Source organism: Strongylocentrotus purpuratus, unplaced genomic scaffold (genome assembly GCF_000002235.5).
Source record: "Strongylocentrotus purpuratus isolate Spur 01 unplaced genomic scaffold, Spur_5.0 spur5_scaffold_9, whole genome shotgun sequence".
Lineage (NCBI taxonomy): Eukaryota > Metazoa > Echinodermata > Echinoidea > Camarodonta > Strongylocentrotidae > Strongylocentrotus > Strongylocentrotus purpuratus.
The window spans coordinates 1,789,857-1,807,460 of record NW_022145615.1 but is presented as its reverse complement, the minus strand read 5'-3'; the positions used below and the strand labels follow the sequence as shown (position 1 = coordinate 1,807,460).

The following is a 17,604-nucleotide window of genomic DNA, read 5'->3' as shown; positions in this document are numbered from 1 at the left end:
CATACTCTGCATGGAGAAGAAGGGGAAAAGAAAGAGGAAAATAAACAAGGAATTCTCAACGAAATGCGCGTTTTATATCTAATTAGGTTGGGGATTTTGTCCATTTGAATTCATCATACTTTTTTTCGTCCCATTATAGTGAACTTTACTGTATCTTTTACTTTAGTTCTGGGTGCAGGTACACATAAATAAAATATAACCGTTTATAGACCGTCTAGCAGAGCTAAATTGTAAATTGATGCCTTTCGAATAGTACACTGCAAATATTTCTTGGTTTCGAACCCAGACGGTCCTGTTTTCAAGACCTTTGCTCTATCCAGGAAACTTATTCGTTGCTTCTTTTTGTTCTTCTTCCCATTGGCCATCTATTTGTACTTAGCCTTGTCTCTGTTCTAGAGCTTTTGTCCATTTGTTGTGATTTTTTTTTTAAGTGTAAGAATAGAAAATTATAATAGCCATACTGAGATGGGATGTTTCTTACCTGAAGCTCACCCTCTAGTTGCTTCTGTCTATTCTCAGCTAGAAATACTTTCTTCTCCAGTAGATCGAGCATTTCTACCAAAGTGAATGCTCTCCCTTCAAGCTCCTATATAAGAGATAAAGGTTTACATTATGTTCATTTACCATCTCCGCTATTATCATTACTGGTATTTTTCAGTAACTAACCATTAATTTGTTGTCAAAAGTTCATATTCCTGAGGAGAACAAGTATGTCTAGCATATGCGCCTGTACATGTAGATTGGAAAGCAAATGTAGCTTTGAATGTATTAGGAGTTGTATTGGAAATTTCGAAAAATGTCGACTAAATCATTTATTTTTTACTAATGTAGCTTTTGGTTATTAAAAGTCTGGTTGAATGGTAAAACATAAGGGCATCGATGTGCTTATTTAAATTTGCACGCGGATTCTAAGAGTTTTCCGAGATATCATTTCAATTCCCCCCCCAAAAAAAAAAAAAAAAAACAAGAAGAAGATAAATAAAATAAAATAAAAATAATTATAATGATAATAAATAAATAAATAAATGAAAGAAAAAAAATGTTAATTAATGTTTTACTTACCTCATTGCTTTTCTTCTGGAACTCTATTTGGTGTTTGAGACCTCTGTTATGAACGTTAAGATCTTTGTTATCAGCTTTGTAATCAGCAACCTTATTCTTGGCAAGCTGTAGGGATGGCATAATACAGTAAAGTTTAGATTTATTAGTGACAAATAGAATAATGTGACAATTCAATAATGACTATGTAAGTTATTTAGGACTCATGAGTACTAGAATTTCAATGAAAAGAAAAGAAAAAGAATGCCAAAGCCTGTAGAATTCCAATAATATTTTATTACCTGACACAAAAATTCGAGGCAATATAATGTTTTCTTTCTTCTTTAGAAAGAAAAAAAAACACAATCTATATCTTTATTGACATAAACTGGTACAATAAAGTTTTTACCTTGATTTCATACTCGAGTATCGTATTCTTCTCTTCAATATTCAATCTTAGTTCTTCGGCTTCTTTGAACTTTTCCATGGCTACCTTGTTTTGCTCGGAGAAATCCTGAAATGATGAAAAGAATATATAAATTGGAAAATGTTACATATTTCTTTGTAAAAACACAATCAACGGTATAAAAGTTAATACTTCGTATGAATCACTACTGATCTCGTTTATTTCTGTGTTAATTTTTGTATCGTTTTATTTATTTGTTTTGTTGTGTCTGGAATGTTCAGATAGTCATGCAATATCATATTCTCACCAGGCGTTCTTTCTCAGCAGTCTCTAATTTTCTCCGAAGTTCTTTCCTGTCTGTCTGTAAGTATGCAATCTTCTGGTCGAGTATTTTAGTCGCTTTGGGGATAACATCCAGTCTTACATCGGATTCCTGAATAAACATGAACAATTTAACATGAATTTATTATTTTGTATGTCGTATTGAAGACGATGATGATAATAATGCTAATAAAGGTGAAGATTTATTTATTATGTGAAACAAACTGAAATTTTAACCAATAACATAATGCAATGACTATAATAACTATGTATTAATTACTTTGTAATCTGCAACTACAATCATGAAGTAATATAGAGTTACTTGGAATACATTATTTATGTGTCTTAAATAGACCTTCAGTCCAAGTCGGAAGGTTCACGGAAACCAGATATCTCATCTTAGAGAGCCTTGGAACCTGTGAAACCTTTGCAAATTGCGACTATTAAATCAGACCCCATTGAACCACACATCACTATATATAGCTTTAGATTGTGACATCCTTATTTTATTGTGTTTATAATCATCAAATAATTTGTTTTTTTTTCTACCTGGCATTCCTTGCGGCTGTCTTCAAGTTGAACGCAAAGTTCTTCCTTTTCCTCGATCAACTTTGAAGCAAGTACATGTCGATTTTTGCCATCTTGACTAACAGACTCGAACTGATCTTTCAGTATCTATCAGAATAAATTAAATCAAATTTATTAAAGATTGGTTCAATTGTACATGTATCATGAGATGGGTAACTAACTCTTTTTAATAGTGATAGAACGTGTGTTTGAAAAAATAATGTTAATGAAAATAGTTTATACTTTGGTACCATAATATTATGAGCATTTTGTTTCAAGTCAAGTCAATTATAGGTTTATTATTTAAAAAATACAACAAATTTGATAAAGAAATATTCAAGAAAAAATGAATTTTCACCAAAAGCATGAATCTCTAAATTTCACAAAATTGTCGTTATCAAGAATACTTCTCGAATCGACGGAATGTCAACAAAAATCATTTTGGAAACAAAAGTATTTCAATTCTAAGAGGAAGAATGACAGTAATAATCTTGTAAATACCTGATATTGTGTCTGACTGTTTTGAAGTTGTGTCAAAAGATCGGCCCTATCTTTCTCCCATTTCAAAGTTTCTTCTTCAAATTCCGCTTTCTCGCCTTCTGCTGCGGCGACTTTCTGTTCTAAGATCTGTAGAAAATAGGCAAATGGATACATTAAGAGGTTAGAAGAATAAAAGAGATTCATGATATAATTAAGTAACTCGTCACTCGTTTATAGAATGCTTGAAGCTTCGACGCGAAGTCATAACAATCTAAGCGTCTAAGAGAGTCATGTTTTATTTGATATTGAGGAAAGAGTCATATTATATAAGGATAAATTGTTTATTCTGTTGAAAATGAGCCAATAATTGAAAGACATCGACAAATCTGTGAACTGATGATATATTTTCTCATTTATAAAATGAGGAGACTGTAATTCTGTCCTTATTTTAGAATACATATCCCTATTTGAATTGCACTGGAAAATAATCCATTGTAAAGTCTCTTTGAAATGTGTTACCTGACATAGCGCCGTATTTTTCTCAAGCTCCTCGAATAGTCCATCCTCTAATTGACTCTCAACCGATGTAGTTTCCTGGCGGAGCTTCTCATTGTTTTCACTCAGAATTTCAACCTCTTCCTGGAGATGCTGGTCGTGAGAAAATTTCAAACAGATATGAATATGTTAAAGAAAACATGTGATTTTTGTTTAAAGTATGTCTGTAGCAAAAACGAAAACACTTAACCATCAACATAATTAACTTGAAAACTTAATTCGGCAAAGAATTTTGATAGGGAAGAACAAATTCTTACTGCATAGAATTTTAACTATTACAATACAGTGTGTATTACCAAAATATAATATGTTTCAAAATTGCGGCTAAAATTTTGCCTTCTTCATTATATTTCAAAACGTCAAATGTGTCAGAAAACATGATTTTATAACAACATATATTCCATGGTTGCTATACTGTACATACCTTGATTAGATTACGCATGGATCCGAGTGAAGTAGAAAGGAGTTTATTTTCCTCCTTCAGTTTGGTAGCAAGTTCTTGTTCCTCGCCTTCTGCTTCTAAAGAATCCAGTTTATCTTCCAAAACCTGTTAGGAAGAGATGAAACTTGTTTCATATACAGTTGTTTTTTTCAAAGTCAAGAGAAGAGAATTGATGATTTCACAGTTTCTTTTCAAACGATATATCAGTCAATGCACATAAGTCCTTCTTCAGAACACGGTGTATTGTATAATTTTTTTGGTAGAAGTTACAATTAATTAAGTAACTACTCTGATACTAATTAGCCTATCAAAAGATCAAGATCAAAGACTGATTGATGTTTGCATGAAAAGAGGATCGTTATTGGTATGTGGATTCGAGGTAACTGGTATACTTGCAATTCAAGTATCAGACTTTGGTGTTTTTATGTACAGGGTCCATGTACTTTTGCAAAGTATGAAAGCATTGAGGATTTTTTAACGCGAAATCGAAAAAATAATATATAACACATCTAAACATGAATGTATAATGAATCATCGTTTGAAGTTAATCTTATTTGTCAATGATTGTCTTTTATCATGTGAAAATCATAGCTGTTAAAATCCATCAAATAACTTGACTTACATGCCTCTCTGTGTAAGCCTGCCCTAACTCAGTTGATAGCTTATAGTTATCATCAGCCAAGTTGTCAGCGAGAGATTGAAACTCTAGCTTCTCCTCAAGTAAAATGTCGAATTCTTTATCCAGGTCCTATGAGAGAGAGAGAGAGAGAGAGAGAGAGAGAGAGAGAAAGAGAGAGGGGAGAGAAAGAGAGAGAGAGGGGGGAGAGAAAGAGGAGAGAGAGAGAGAGAGAGAGAGACGAAGAGGGGGTGGGGATAGAAAGAAACGAACAGACAGACGGACAGAGGCAGAGTGAGAGAGAGAGAAAGTTAAGTAATTATATCATTGTTCAATAGAGTAATGTAATTTCGTTATGAAAGTATTGTGCAACTGTAATATTGAGATATTTTTCAAAGTGATTCTTTATATTTCTAATTTAATCAAAGTTACCTGATATTTCTGATTGGCCTCCTCAAGCTGAGTTGAGAGATCGTCTTGTTTCTCTGCCTGACAATCAGGATGTCTCTTTTCAGGATCTGCTTTCTTCCTAATAACCTGGATTTTCTCCCCCAGTACCTAAATGAATAAATTAAATATAATATAAAACAATGTACTTAAATATATCGGGGGAAAATACATTTAAAATATATAATTAATTTATATTAAACCACTGGCATAATGATAGCTCTTACAAAGAATAATTGTAATAGTCTAGTTTGTACATTTGATTTTTTTTTAAATTCTTGTTTCCAAACTCCGTTTACATCACGTGGTGTGTTATTCCAAGGGTTTGAGTCTGTATCCTGCGCAACTCAGCGCTATACAAGTTACTAATCTTGAGTCAATCAATATTTCTATATAATTTTCTTTGCTGTAGATAGCATTTGATTATACTTTGTAAACTTATTTTCTTTCCTGTCCTAATCTTTGTGGTGAACTTGTTAATTTTTCAATCTATCTTGTTTAAAACAAACTTACTCAGAAGAAAAACCCAAGAAATCTTACCTGACGCTGTTTAGGTGCAGTTCTAAGTTGAAATTTCTGTTCATGTCTCTCCTCTTTAAAACTATCAGAGCGAGGCTGGAATGAATCTCTCTCCTCCTCCAATGGTTCTCTCTCCTCCTCCAATGGTTCTCTCTCCTCCTCCAGTGGTTTTATCTCGTCATCCCATTCTAGACCGCCCTCTTGGTCCTCAACAGTAAAACTCTCTTCTGGTTCCTAGGAAAATCAATAATAATCTCTGTATAATAAATACACTTCAAGGCAGGATAATTAAGAAAAGTGTAACAAAATTATGGATTCTGGATTTATGTTTACTTAAAAAAACACTAACTTTGTCCGTTTCCAGTTTCTAGAATGTTCTTGATTTTCCTTCCTGTCCTAACATTTGTGATGAACGTGTTACATTTTCAATCTATCTTGCTACATGTAAAACAAACTCACTCAGAAAACAGACTTATAAGAAATTGTACCTGACGTTGTTTGGGGGTCTTCTTGAGTTGAAATTTCTGTTCATGTCCCTCCTCTTTAAAACTATCAGAGCGAGGCTGGAATGATTCTCTCTCCTCTGGCAGTGGTTCTCTATCTTCTGGCAGTGGTTCCATGTCGTCATCCCATTCAAAATCATTCTCTTGGTCCTCAGCAGTGAAACTCTCTTCTGGTTCCTATGAAAAATGAATAATAATCTCTGGTATAATAAATGCACTACAAGGCAGGATTATTATTTAAGATTGTAACTAAATTATGGATTTTTGATTTATGTTTACTTGAGAAAACACTAACTTTGTCCGTTGTCCGTTTCTAGAATGCCATATTTTCCATTTGTCTAGGTTGTGTTTAATGTAGGTTTAAAAAACAAACATTTTGAATTGTGATTTTGTATTTTGTATACCTGATATTGCTGGCGACGTTTACTGAGCTGAGCTGAAAGTTCGTCTTTCTCTTTCTCCAAGCTGATTGTACGAACTTGCAGTTCTTGTTTCTCCGCATACACAGCCGCGAATCCCTCGTCCAATTCCTATCAAAATGAATTCAATTTGCACAGTAAATCTACATTAAGCAAATATGGAGCTGGAGAAAAAACGAAAGTCATAGAAAAAAATTGTAACTGAAGGTATAAGATTGTCTATACATCTATTTTCGATACCATTTTAAGTTTAACTCATCTTAATCTTTCGAAGATATTGTCATTACACAATGGATATAAAATAAACCTATCGAAACATAGAGTATTAGAGTATTTTCAATCATCATTGAGAGTTTATACCTGGTATTGTTTGCGAGTCTCACTGAGCTGAGCCGACAAATCATCTCTCCCCTTTTCCATGATTTCTGCGCGAGATTGAAGCTGTTCTTTCTCTTCATTCACAGCAGTTAACTTATTGTCCAGTTCCTACATGTATATCAAATAAAAAATAAATACTGGATTGATATTTGTTTCAAAGAAACCGATGGAGATTAGGAGGCGGAGAACCGGCGAACTATACACTTACACTAATTTCATGAATTCATGATATTTTATCATAAGTGAACATTGATTCAAAATCATGTTGCTAAATCCTAACAAATAAGTATACCAATACGGCAAATGAAAGAAGGAACAGAAATATTTTTTTAAAAAACATACAAATTAACTTACCCTCTTGTCCTTCTGTCATTAGTATTATTATTTTCCATTTTTCTAGGTTGTGTTTAATGCAGGCTTTAAAAAAAGCACATTTTGACTTGTGGTTTTGTATCTTGTATACCTGATATTGCTGGAGACCTTTACTGTGCTGAGCTGAAAGTTCGTCTTTTTCTTGCTCCAAGCTGATAGTACGAACTTGCAGTTCTTGTTTCTCCGCATACACAGCCGCGAATCCCTCGTCCAATTCCTATCAAAATGAATTCAATTTGCACAGTAAATCTACATTAAACAGATAAGGAGCTGGAGAGAAAACGAAAGCCATGGAATTTCTTTATTCAACTGAAGGCACAAGATTGTCTAAGCATTTATTTTCAATATCATTTTAGGTTTAACTCTTCTTAATCTTTCGAAGATATGGTGATTACATTAAACAGATATTAATAAACCTAGTAATCATGATTGAGTGTTTATACCTGGTATTGTTTGCGAGTCTCACTGAGCTGAGCCGACAAATCATCTCTCCCCTCTTCCATTCTGTCAGCGCGAGATTGGAAATGTTCTTTCTCTTCATTCACAGCTGTTAATTGATTGTCCAGTTCCTACATCAAATAAGAATAAATACTGGATTGATATTTGTGTCAAAGAAACCGATGGAGATTAGGAGGCGGAGAACCGGCGAACTAAACACTTAAAATAATTTCATGAATTCATTATATTTTATCATAGGTGAACATTGATTCAAAATCATATTGCTAAATCCTAACATATAAGTATCCCAATAAGTTGCAAATGAAGGAAGGAAGGAACAGAATTATTATTTATTAAACATAAAGATTAACTTACCTTCTTGTCCTTCTGTTATTAGTATTATTATTTTCCATTATTTTAGGTTGTGTTTAATGCAGGCTTTAAATAAAAAGCACATTTTGACTTGTGGTTTTGTATTTTGTATACCTGATATTGCTGGAGACATTTACTGAGCTGAGCTGAAAGTTCGTCTTTCTCATTCTCCAAGCAGATAGTACGAACTTTCAGTTCTTGTTTCTCCGCATACACAGCCGCGAATCCCTCGTCCAATTCCTATCAAAATGAATTCAATTTGCACAGTAAATCTACATTAAACAGATAAGGAGCTGGAGAGAAAACGAAAACCATGGAATTTCTTTATTCACCTGAAGGCACAAGATTGTCTATAAATTTATTTTCAATATCATTTTAGGTTTAACTCATCTTAACCTTTCGAAGATATTGTCATTACATTAAACTGGTATTAAATAAACCTAGTAATCATCATGAGTGTTTATACCTGGTATTGTTTGCGAGTCTCACTGAGCTGAGCCGACAAATCATCTCTCCCCTCTTCCATTCTGTCAGCGCGAGATTGGAAATGTTCTTTCTCTTCATTCACAGCTGTTAATTGATTGTCCAGTTCCTACATCAAATAAGAATAAATACTGGATTGATATTTGTGTCAAAGAAACAGATGGAGATTGACAATCGAAGAACCTGCGAACAATACACTTACAATAATTTCATGAATTCATATAGATGAACATTGTTTTAAAATCATATTGCTAAATCCTAACAAATAAGTATACCAATACTGCAAATGAAAGAAGGAACAGATTTTTTTTTTTTAAACATAAAATTTAACTTACCTTCTTATCCTTCTGGATGTTTTTAATTTTAGAAGAAAGTTTGTCCTTTTCTTTCTTTCTCACTTCCATCCGACTTTCGAACTCCTTGAGTTGCTGGGTAGCTTTGGACAACCTTTCCTCCGCCCCCTGTTGATCACAAGAGAAGAAAAAAGACATCGCGCAATAAACATCATGAAATACTCAATTTCTGATGATAATTTCCGATGGCGTAGCCTGCAAAGGAAGGAGGCGACGTCTGCCCATCCCCCAATATCAATAACATCTGCAGAGGATAACATACAGGAAGCCCAAGTACATCTCTCTCCTTAGAAGAAACCTACAAGAAATCACCCCGTTTTGCTTATTTCTGGGTATTGAGAAGACTCATCAGTATCTACCCTTTTCTCTATAAAGCTTATAGGCTAGGGGGAAATGGGTTAGCGGTACATTTTGTTATTTTATTTGATACACAGCTATCTTTATAATTCTCACTTTCATAACAAATGAGGTTATTCTGATGAATCCCATTAATGAGGGTGGTAGTACTTGTTTTAATTCTAATGAACATAATGTTTTTGATGAGTTTAGAATAAATCGGAAGCGAAGTTCAGAAAGTAACAATGTTCTCTGTGCTCTCAGAAGAATCCTACAAGTAATCTAATTCTTGACAATATTCTCGTGTTGGCCAAGCTACCTGACAATCTTGTTGACTCTGCTCGAGTTCTGTGTAGATGTCGGCCATTTTGGTTTTCAAGTGAGCGATCTTTCCTCGCAGCTTCTCAGCATCTTGAGTCATGGCTGTTATCTTTTCCTCGTTGTCCTGTGAAAGATCATAGTCCACATCAGTGTGCTGATTGTCCACTTAAAACCCGTGAGCCCGGACCAACCAAATTGTATCGATAGGGTATAGTAAACATAATTATATGTAAAATCATATTTGCCCCGACTTGAATGCAAAACGTTGTATTCCTTAATAGTTTGAATTCGGGAAAGTGTTATTGTGTCCGGGGGAAATGCACGAACATTTAAGTAAAGATATACAGACTTTGAATTTGCGTTATGGAAAACGTTAATTAAAGATTTGCGAATGTAGGCTTACTATAAATTTTTAAAAAGTCGCGTTTACATGTATTGTCAGTGGAGAAAACTCATGATTATTTTTCCATTTTATTATAATTTCATTTATTTTTCTTGTCACTAATTATTGTAAAATCATTTATATCCGACTATTTTTTAAAGAAACGATTGTTTAAAGTTTTAAATTAATAAACAAGCGGTATAAATAATCTCTAAAACTAAAATTTACTTCTTGGACCACGACTACGTTGACCACCTTCTCCTTGCGAGAGGTATGCTGGGTCTTCACGCGGTGTTTCTCCTTTTTTTCCTGAAATAAAATGTTGAAAATATCAATAGTGAAGAGTATACATTCTATCAAAGAATCAACCATAATACATGCATATGTACATTTTATTGAAGATTTTAACTTTGAAGGATCATGATGTTTCTGTCAGAAATTATGATGATTGAAAACTATTAATGATATTTCGATATCCCAATATAAATTGCTTACGATTTAAAGAAGTATTGAAAATGAGTGAGTGTCTATGGTGGATAATATTCCTTAATATCTCTGTTGTGTCTTTTTACCTTTAGTTTGGACTTTAGATGTTTTAGCTTTGACTTCAGGTGAGAAACCTCATTGGCATGACCGATGTTTTCTGTCAGAAGGATCTCTTTCTCTCGCAGTGCGGACTGTAGCAAAGCAATGGCAACAATGTTAATTAGGATAAGGATTTACATTTTGCTCGTGAAAAGAACTACATGTACCCCCCCCCCCCCAAGGCCTGCTAAGCGATAAACCATCTTCTTCTACCTTTAAAAAAACAAAACATATTTCTCCCTTTTTATCTCTTTTTCTCTTTTTTTTCTTCTATAATTTTGTTCTTCTTCCTTTCTCCTTTTTATTTTTTCTTCATTTATATAGATTTCTTGTTTCTTCTTCTTTATTTTTTCTCGTCCCTTGTTCGTTTCTTCTTTTTCTTATGTTCCTCTTGTCATTCTCCGTAATCTTTCATCTTGTACTTGTCTTTAAAATCAAGCGGATTCTTTCTTAAGCCAAAGATGTTCTAACAAGACTTCAATGAGATAGATTAAATAAAATAAGAAAATGACCACATTGATTGATTTTGTTCCTACCTGCAATCTTTCTGTAGTTCTTCTTAAAAGAAGATCCGAGCACTCATGCTCATCGGAACATCGCTGGATCAGAGTGATGGATTCCTGACGTTCATCTATCAAACCCTGTAACGACAAAGAAAATAACAAAACATATAAAACACTTTATGCAAGTCAGTAGATAAAGGTGCTTTTGGCAACTGCATATATTATGACAATTCTTCAAAGTTCACCGCAAGGCTAAAGAAAAGATGAAATAAGGTTACATGTTAGCGACAGTTTTCGTCTATTTCCGATATGTATGTTTTGGTCAACTTTGCTTTTACTCTAAATGCATACTTACGAGATGACACTTTAAAAAAGATATATATATATATTTATATATATATATATATATATATATATATATATATATATATATATATATATATATATATATATATATATATATAAACTTCGTTGATCTGCATCGTAACACGTTGGAAACATCAAACGTTTAGATTCAAATATTTTTGGCGGTATGTTTTTGTTTCTCTTTTTCTTCTCATTACCCATATATACATGTACATGCCAAAAGAAAATAAGAGATAATTTGTACCTTTTTCTTCTGTACCACATACTCTATGTTGGAATTTATTGATTTAAGTTAATATGGAAACAAAATCTGTATCTACCTGATGTAGTATGGCTAGGTTTCCTTTCTCCTTCTTAACCAGAGTTATAGCTATTTCATGCTGTGAGATCAGATCATCTTTCTCCTTCTTAACCCGAGTTATAGCTGCTTCATGCTGTGAGATCAGATCATCTTTCTCTTGGTGCATGCGCTGCAAGTAGACAAATAAGGATAACGCGTCGATGTATCACTCATCCGTGTAGTACAAAATGGACTTTAACTTTTGATTGACTATAACTACATTGAAAGCAAAAAACTGAAACATAATCATTTTATGGGGATATTAAATATATCCCACAGAAAAGAGCTGCTTATCCCTCAAATTAATGAAGACAAGATGAGAAAAACGATCTTTTACATTAGGTCTTTGCATTAGTACCTTGAGTTGTGCTTATGGTGCACAGGAATAAAACACTATTTTACCTGGAGTTTTGAAGTCAGATCTTGCTTCTCCTGCTCCAAGTCAGAGAATTTCCTTTGCAAGGTCAAAACAAGGCTGTCGCCCCTGCTCTCTGTTCGATCATGCGCCTATATATCAAAGATAAAAGTTAGAGAATATTATATTCATATCTCATGATTAAGAATACTCAATTGGAGATGGACTTCTTTTAAATCGGAAAAAAAGTTTATCATATATAAACAAATCATATAAATTATATGAAAATAATACCTTTGGTGTGGTGAAGTTATAGGCGCTCTTCCGAGAGAACTCTGCAGTATTGTGATGTGTCTAGAGTTGATTAACAAACAAAAAAGGCATTCAAGATGTGTATCTATAGGCGGTGTCACACAGAGGCAAAACATCTGGATTTTAGTTATCCGGATTTTAGTTATCCTCTTAATTGCTGTCTGTCACCAATTATTCCATTAAAAATCCTCTAATGAAGCAAGAAAATTCTCTCTTGAAAGGATTTTTTTCAAGGGATTATTTTTTAAGGGATTTTACTGTGTGACACCGCCTCATTTCACATATTTCGAGATGATATCAATCAAGCCTTTCCCTCTCTAAAGCCCCTCCCTCCCCCTAACTCTTTTTCACACACGATTTCATTTTCAGTAAATAATGTTTTTATCGACTCCTTTCTAGCTCTATCTATCATTCAACCCCCCCCCCTCCATTTTTATTTTTTTAAATATATATCGATCATCCTAGAACGACTAGATTGGTTGATGTTGAATGGTACCTCAAGGTTTGTCTCCAATTCTTGTTTCTGTTTCTGCAAGACGGCGATTTCTTTCTCCAGCTCCAAGATCTGATTGTCTTTCTTGGGCTCGCTAGTTTGTAGATTCTATTAAACAAATGAATAAAATGTCGGTAAATTAATTTTAAGAAATAATACTTCGTGTTTTTTTTTTTTTTTTTTAGACTTCTTCATCTATTAATATTTCCAATATAGTTATCACTATGAATACAATTATTATCATAAATGCCAATAATAATGTTTTCATTACTAATAGCACCATAATCGATGATATTTTGAAGAGTTAGTAAGGTGTATTTAAATTGCTCTTAACATACACAATATGTTTATATTTGAGTATTTATCACACTTCATTTTTTCTTTCATTATCAATTTGTAATTTGTACTTATTTTTTCAAAAAGGGAGAACAAAATTAATTTAGTAATACCTTCAGTTCTACAATCGCGTCATCCTTTTGAACTTTCACTTCTCCAAGTTCCAGTTTCAGAGACAAGACTTGAGCGTTTGCCTGAAATTCAGCTGTTCGGAGGCTCTGAAAATGTATAAAAAGTCATCTTTAGAATGATTGCAGATCGGGACTTGTGTGTATGAAATAATATACTGATTTCCAAGAATGACTTTAAATATATATTTTTTTTAATATGCATTTGTTTACCTCAATCTTTGAGTCCAGTTCCTTCCTCTCTTGCTCCCAATTGGCATCATCATCGACCTTAGCATTATCTAGGGCCTGCGGGTTGGAATATAAAGATATGTACTGTCAATTTGTCTATATTGCACGGGTGCACAAATCAGTGACGAAATCATACTTACTCCAAATAAAAAAATTACTCGCAAACCTTACAAACTGGATCGAATTCGGCTTAAATTAGAAATAATGTTATTGATTATCATTTTGAATTACACATTATTTTTGTCATCAGTCGTATTCCTATTTCAAAGTAAATATGTTGATCATGGCAGTATTGCCTTGATGACTCATGGCTGTATACATTTTATTGTGACTGTTTGTAATTTGTTAATGAGATAATTGCCATACCTTGATCTGTAAATTGAGAAACTGGTTGAGTTGTTTGGTATCATCCAATTCAGATTGAAGGTTCAATACAACCTCTCCGGCTTCCTCGTAGCGCTGAAGCAAACACTGAAGAAGAAAAAAAAAAGATTATTATAAACTTTAGCATAATTTAATTGAGGTAATCATACTCAAGTTGGCTTCATTCATTCATTTAGCTTTAATATCATTAGTCTACAAAAAGTGCAAATATTTTATCAAGATTAATTTTGATAAGTTTCATGAGAAATAAGTTAAAGTATTTAAAGATGAATTCTTAGCCTCTATATTTTATTTGTTATCAAAATACCACTTTTTTAAATATACATGTACATGTAGATGTAACTATCTCAGTGAATATTCTTTATAGGGTTTCCCCGATTTGTTTTGCATAATGTAATGATGTTGTCTAATAGGTCGTTGTTTTCATTGCCCCTTTTATGATGTTCATTATAATATTTACTCTGTCACCCCCTTTGCCTTATAGATGTCTCTGTTGCATTGTTTCCCCCCTAATTTTCTGATATGATCAACCTATATACCTCAGTTTGAAGCACCTTCCTGTCATTGCCAATTTGAAGATCACGGATCTTGTGCTCTAGGTCACTGACAAGTTTGGTGGCTGAATTGCGCTCTTTTTGGGCTTGCTATAAAGTAGAAAATAAAATTGTATCAAGCACGTAATTTATAATGAAAGGAACTATAAAGCCACTAAGCACAGAAGGTTCTGACACAAAGCTGCTGTAATCCTATGAAATAACAACTGCTTTAAATCATGTATTTTATATGGCTTCTTCTGTTTAGTTTGTTAATACCTCCACCATTGTTTGTTTGTTTGTTAATACCCCCTTATACGTTGCCAACGTCAGAAATGATATATCACCTTCAGGTCAAGGGCCAGATAGTTGTTCCTGGTCTTGAGATCGTCCAGTTCATTCTCAAGTTCGACGATACGATTGGTCTTCGTCCTCTCAAGATCTTGGACATTCTAACAAAGAAAATTAAGTCCTGAAAGTTACTTTCTATAATACATCCTTTAATAAAAAGATATTGCAAATAAATTTACTTGTATAGGCACACGCATACTTTATACCACTGCAATTGAAGAGATTTAATGATTTTTTTTCCTTCTTATTTTTTTACATTAGATCACTTTCAATCATATTCCGGATTTACGTTATTTACGAGCAACCACGCTAAGTTACAATTGTAAATAAGAGTTGAAATAAACTTTTGTGCTAATAAACTGCATGAGTTCTTTTTTAAAATTTATTTTAGTCCATTTTAGTTGTGGTCTTACCAGGATAGACTCTTCTAGGTCAGCTTTGGAGTCTTTGAAGTCCTAAAAAAGATATATATAAAAAAAATCAAAGATCAAGATAACATTGGATATCATTATGACAATGGAAAAAGAAGTATTTAGAAAATATTTATACAAAAAAGAAGAAAGAAAAAAAGTTTCTTTACCGATTAAGGCGTAAAGGTAAAATTGTTCACTTGACTGGATTTTATTGTGCTTTTCAGAATTCCATTTGTTATTAACAGAATAGGAATTTTAAACACCTATTAGCATTTTGGCACTTGGCCTTATATTCCTAGCTGAATTCTTCAAAGCAACTACAGTAGGGCTTAAAAGCAAAACAGGTGATGGACAATTGGACATCAATGGCACACTTCGAATCTCAGACAAATTAATATCTTATTTAATCGTGAATTTTACCTGGATGGTGTTGTTGAGCTTTGAGATGACGTGGCGCTGTCGGCTCCATGTGGAGCTGAAATAGTTAGCTAGGCCAGCAGGAGCATGGTGACCGGATACTCCAGCGATCTCTTTGCAGGCCTTCAAGAGTGCCTCATTACCCTGAAATCAAAGATGGAAAAAGATTAAAGCAACTTTGGAATTACATGAAAGTTTTGTTGGAAATCAGAATGCAGAACTAAGATATCTCTTATTTGCAGATAAACTGCATGTGCATTTTCTTATAAGGATAGAAAACATATGACTTACCTATATGTTATTTTTTTCTTCCGAACTCGAATAGCATCGTTTTTTGTTTTGTTTTTCATGAATGATGATATTGTGAATCGCAACCCAAGCTTACCAGGGAATTCAGCTGGGAATTGACATCATCGGTTTTAACTACTAGCGATTATGGAATGCTTTTCGTGAATAAGTTAACATCTACCTGAGATTTTGATTTAATTTAGGCATTTTTAATACGGACATTGCTTCAAAACACGAAACTAGATATGGGAATAATATTCAATTTATTAAGTCTCAATTTAGGCCAACCTGATTGATGACTGCACAAAGGATAAATTAAAGACCATATTGTAATTCTAACTCCAATTTACCTTGATGGTTTTCTCAAGGTAAGCGGTATGCTCTTTTGAGGATCTAATGTACTTCTTGAAGGCTCGTGCAGTCCTGACAGAATTGACCTCGGAACCAAGGTTGAGCTCCTCTTGTACGTCAAACAAGAGAACATCATGGTCCTTAAAGAGAGATAGATTTAAAATGATGTAGAGAGAAAAGAAACAAATGAGAGTGCAAGGAGTGAGACGCAAATTGAGAGGGAAATGACCTTTAAAGTAATATAACAATTAAAGAGGCATACTTGTGAAAGTTGTGAAAGCTTAACAAAAAATATACTTTTTGAACAACTAGATGTGCAATTTTGAACTACGAGGGTGATACGAGGTTTCACATAAATCTGCACCTTATCCAAAAGATGGGTGAAAAGAGAAATCATCATCTAATATTCATCCATGATTTTGTTAAACGTGCGGTGAAAGTTATGAAATGTAATTTTTTCACTGTATTTATTACAGAGGATATAATTGTTGACTTCTGATTTCAACCTTTCATATCTCGAGCTAATTGTAGTTACCTTAAGTTGCTCTGCCATTCTCTTGATCTTGTTGTCTGTAGAGGACATCTTCAGTCTCAGTTTACAGACCATGTCTGCCGGGGTGGTGGTAGGCGCAAGATCAAAAGATTCTTGAAGGAATGTCAGCAGTAGTGTCACGTGCTGCCAGAGCAATGTATAACAACATATTTTGTTAGTTTCTATGCCTCTGATTTGGGTTTACACAAGATGACATAATAGCCCTTTTATAGTCATTAATTTTTAATGAGTTCGTTTTTTCTGTGTTTTGTTATTGTGTACATTAATTGTATACATCGTCACCCCCGCGCCCCTCTCTCTATCTATCTAAGTATTTATTTGTCTATCTATTTTCTCTCAACCTATATCTTTTTACATGTAATTTGTATCATAGTTCTTCTATATGGTTTCTTTTTCTTACTTCGCCACGGATTTTCTGTGATTTGAATGAATCCGCAGGTCGTGCACTCAGCTGTCCCTTCGTGTGGGGCAAGATGGTATCGCCCATCTTCCTCAGTCTACTTGGTAGAAGAGGAAGGTTTTTCTTCTGCTTCACTGTGACACTCATTCTAAAACGAACAAAAATAGCAGAAGTAGTAGTATCAGTAGTAGTAGAAGTAGTAGTAGTAGTACTAGTAGTAGCACCACCAGCAGCACCACACCTTGATACTATATTACTAACTTATATATTAATTATTACCACCACCAGCAATGCCGTCATCATCATGATCATCGTTGACAACATCATTTTCGTCTTCATCATCCTCTTCATAATCATCACCACCATCATCATTAAAACCGCCATCATCATTATCAGGGTCACATTGAACATCATCATCATCATCATCATCATCATCGACATCGACATCATCATCACCATCATCATCTCCATTTCATAGAATCGACGGTATACATTTATATGTATATATTATACTCCA

The 17,604-nt window shown here is 33.6% G+C and overlaps 2 protein-coding genes across 2 annotated transcripts; both read right to left on the bottom strand.

The window, feature by feature from the left end:
* Positions 1 to 206: 206 nt before the first annotated feature.
* On the bottom strand, positions 207 to 6,061 carry LOC105444564 (trichohyalin-like). The gene is made up of 12 exons (XM_030976986.1): positions 5,880 to 6,061; positions 5,413 to 5,625; positions 4,858 to 4,983; positions 4,432 to 4,557; positions 3,792 to 3,914; positions 3,332 to 3,460; positions 2,834 to 2,959; positions 2,315 to 2,440; positions 1,752 to 1,877; positions 1,448 to 1,552; positions 1,063 to 1,167; positions 207 to 586 (listed from the first exon to the last, which is right to left on the bottom strand). The coding sequence occupies exons 1-12, from the start codon at positions 6,009 to 6,011 to the stop codon at positions 326 to 328; spliced, it is 1,698 nt and encodes a 565-aa protein (XP_030832846.1). The 5' UTR covers positions 6,012 to 6,061; the 3' UTR covers positions 207 to 325.
* Positions 6,062 to 6,864: 803 nt separating this feature from the next.
* Positions 6,865 to 17,234, bottom strand: LOC576670 (myosin-2 heavy chain-like). Its single transcript, XM_030976985.1, has 22 exons — positions 17,088 to 17,234; positions 16,670 to 16,810; positions 16,134 to 16,241; positions 15,499 to 15,639; positions 15,079 to 15,120; positions 14,662 to 14,766; positions 14,321 to 14,425; positions 13,764 to 13,868; positions 13,380 to 13,454; positions 12,706 to 12,810; positions 11,945 to 12,049; positions 11,523 to 11,672; positions 10,870 to 10,974; positions 10,321 to 10,425; positions 9,977 to 10,057; positions 9,365 to 9,490; positions 8,692 to 8,817; positions 8,340 to 8,465; positions 7,988 to 8,113; positions 7,507 to 7,632; positions 7,155 to 7,280; positions 6,865 to 6,900 (listed from the first exon to the last, which is right to left on the bottom strand). The coding sequence occupies exons 1-22, from the start codon at positions 17,232 to 17,234 to the stop codon at positions 6,865 to 6,867; spliced, it is 2,412 nt and encodes an 803-aa protein (XP_030832845.1).
* Between the last annotated feature and the right edge of the window lie 370 nt (positions 17,235 to 17,604).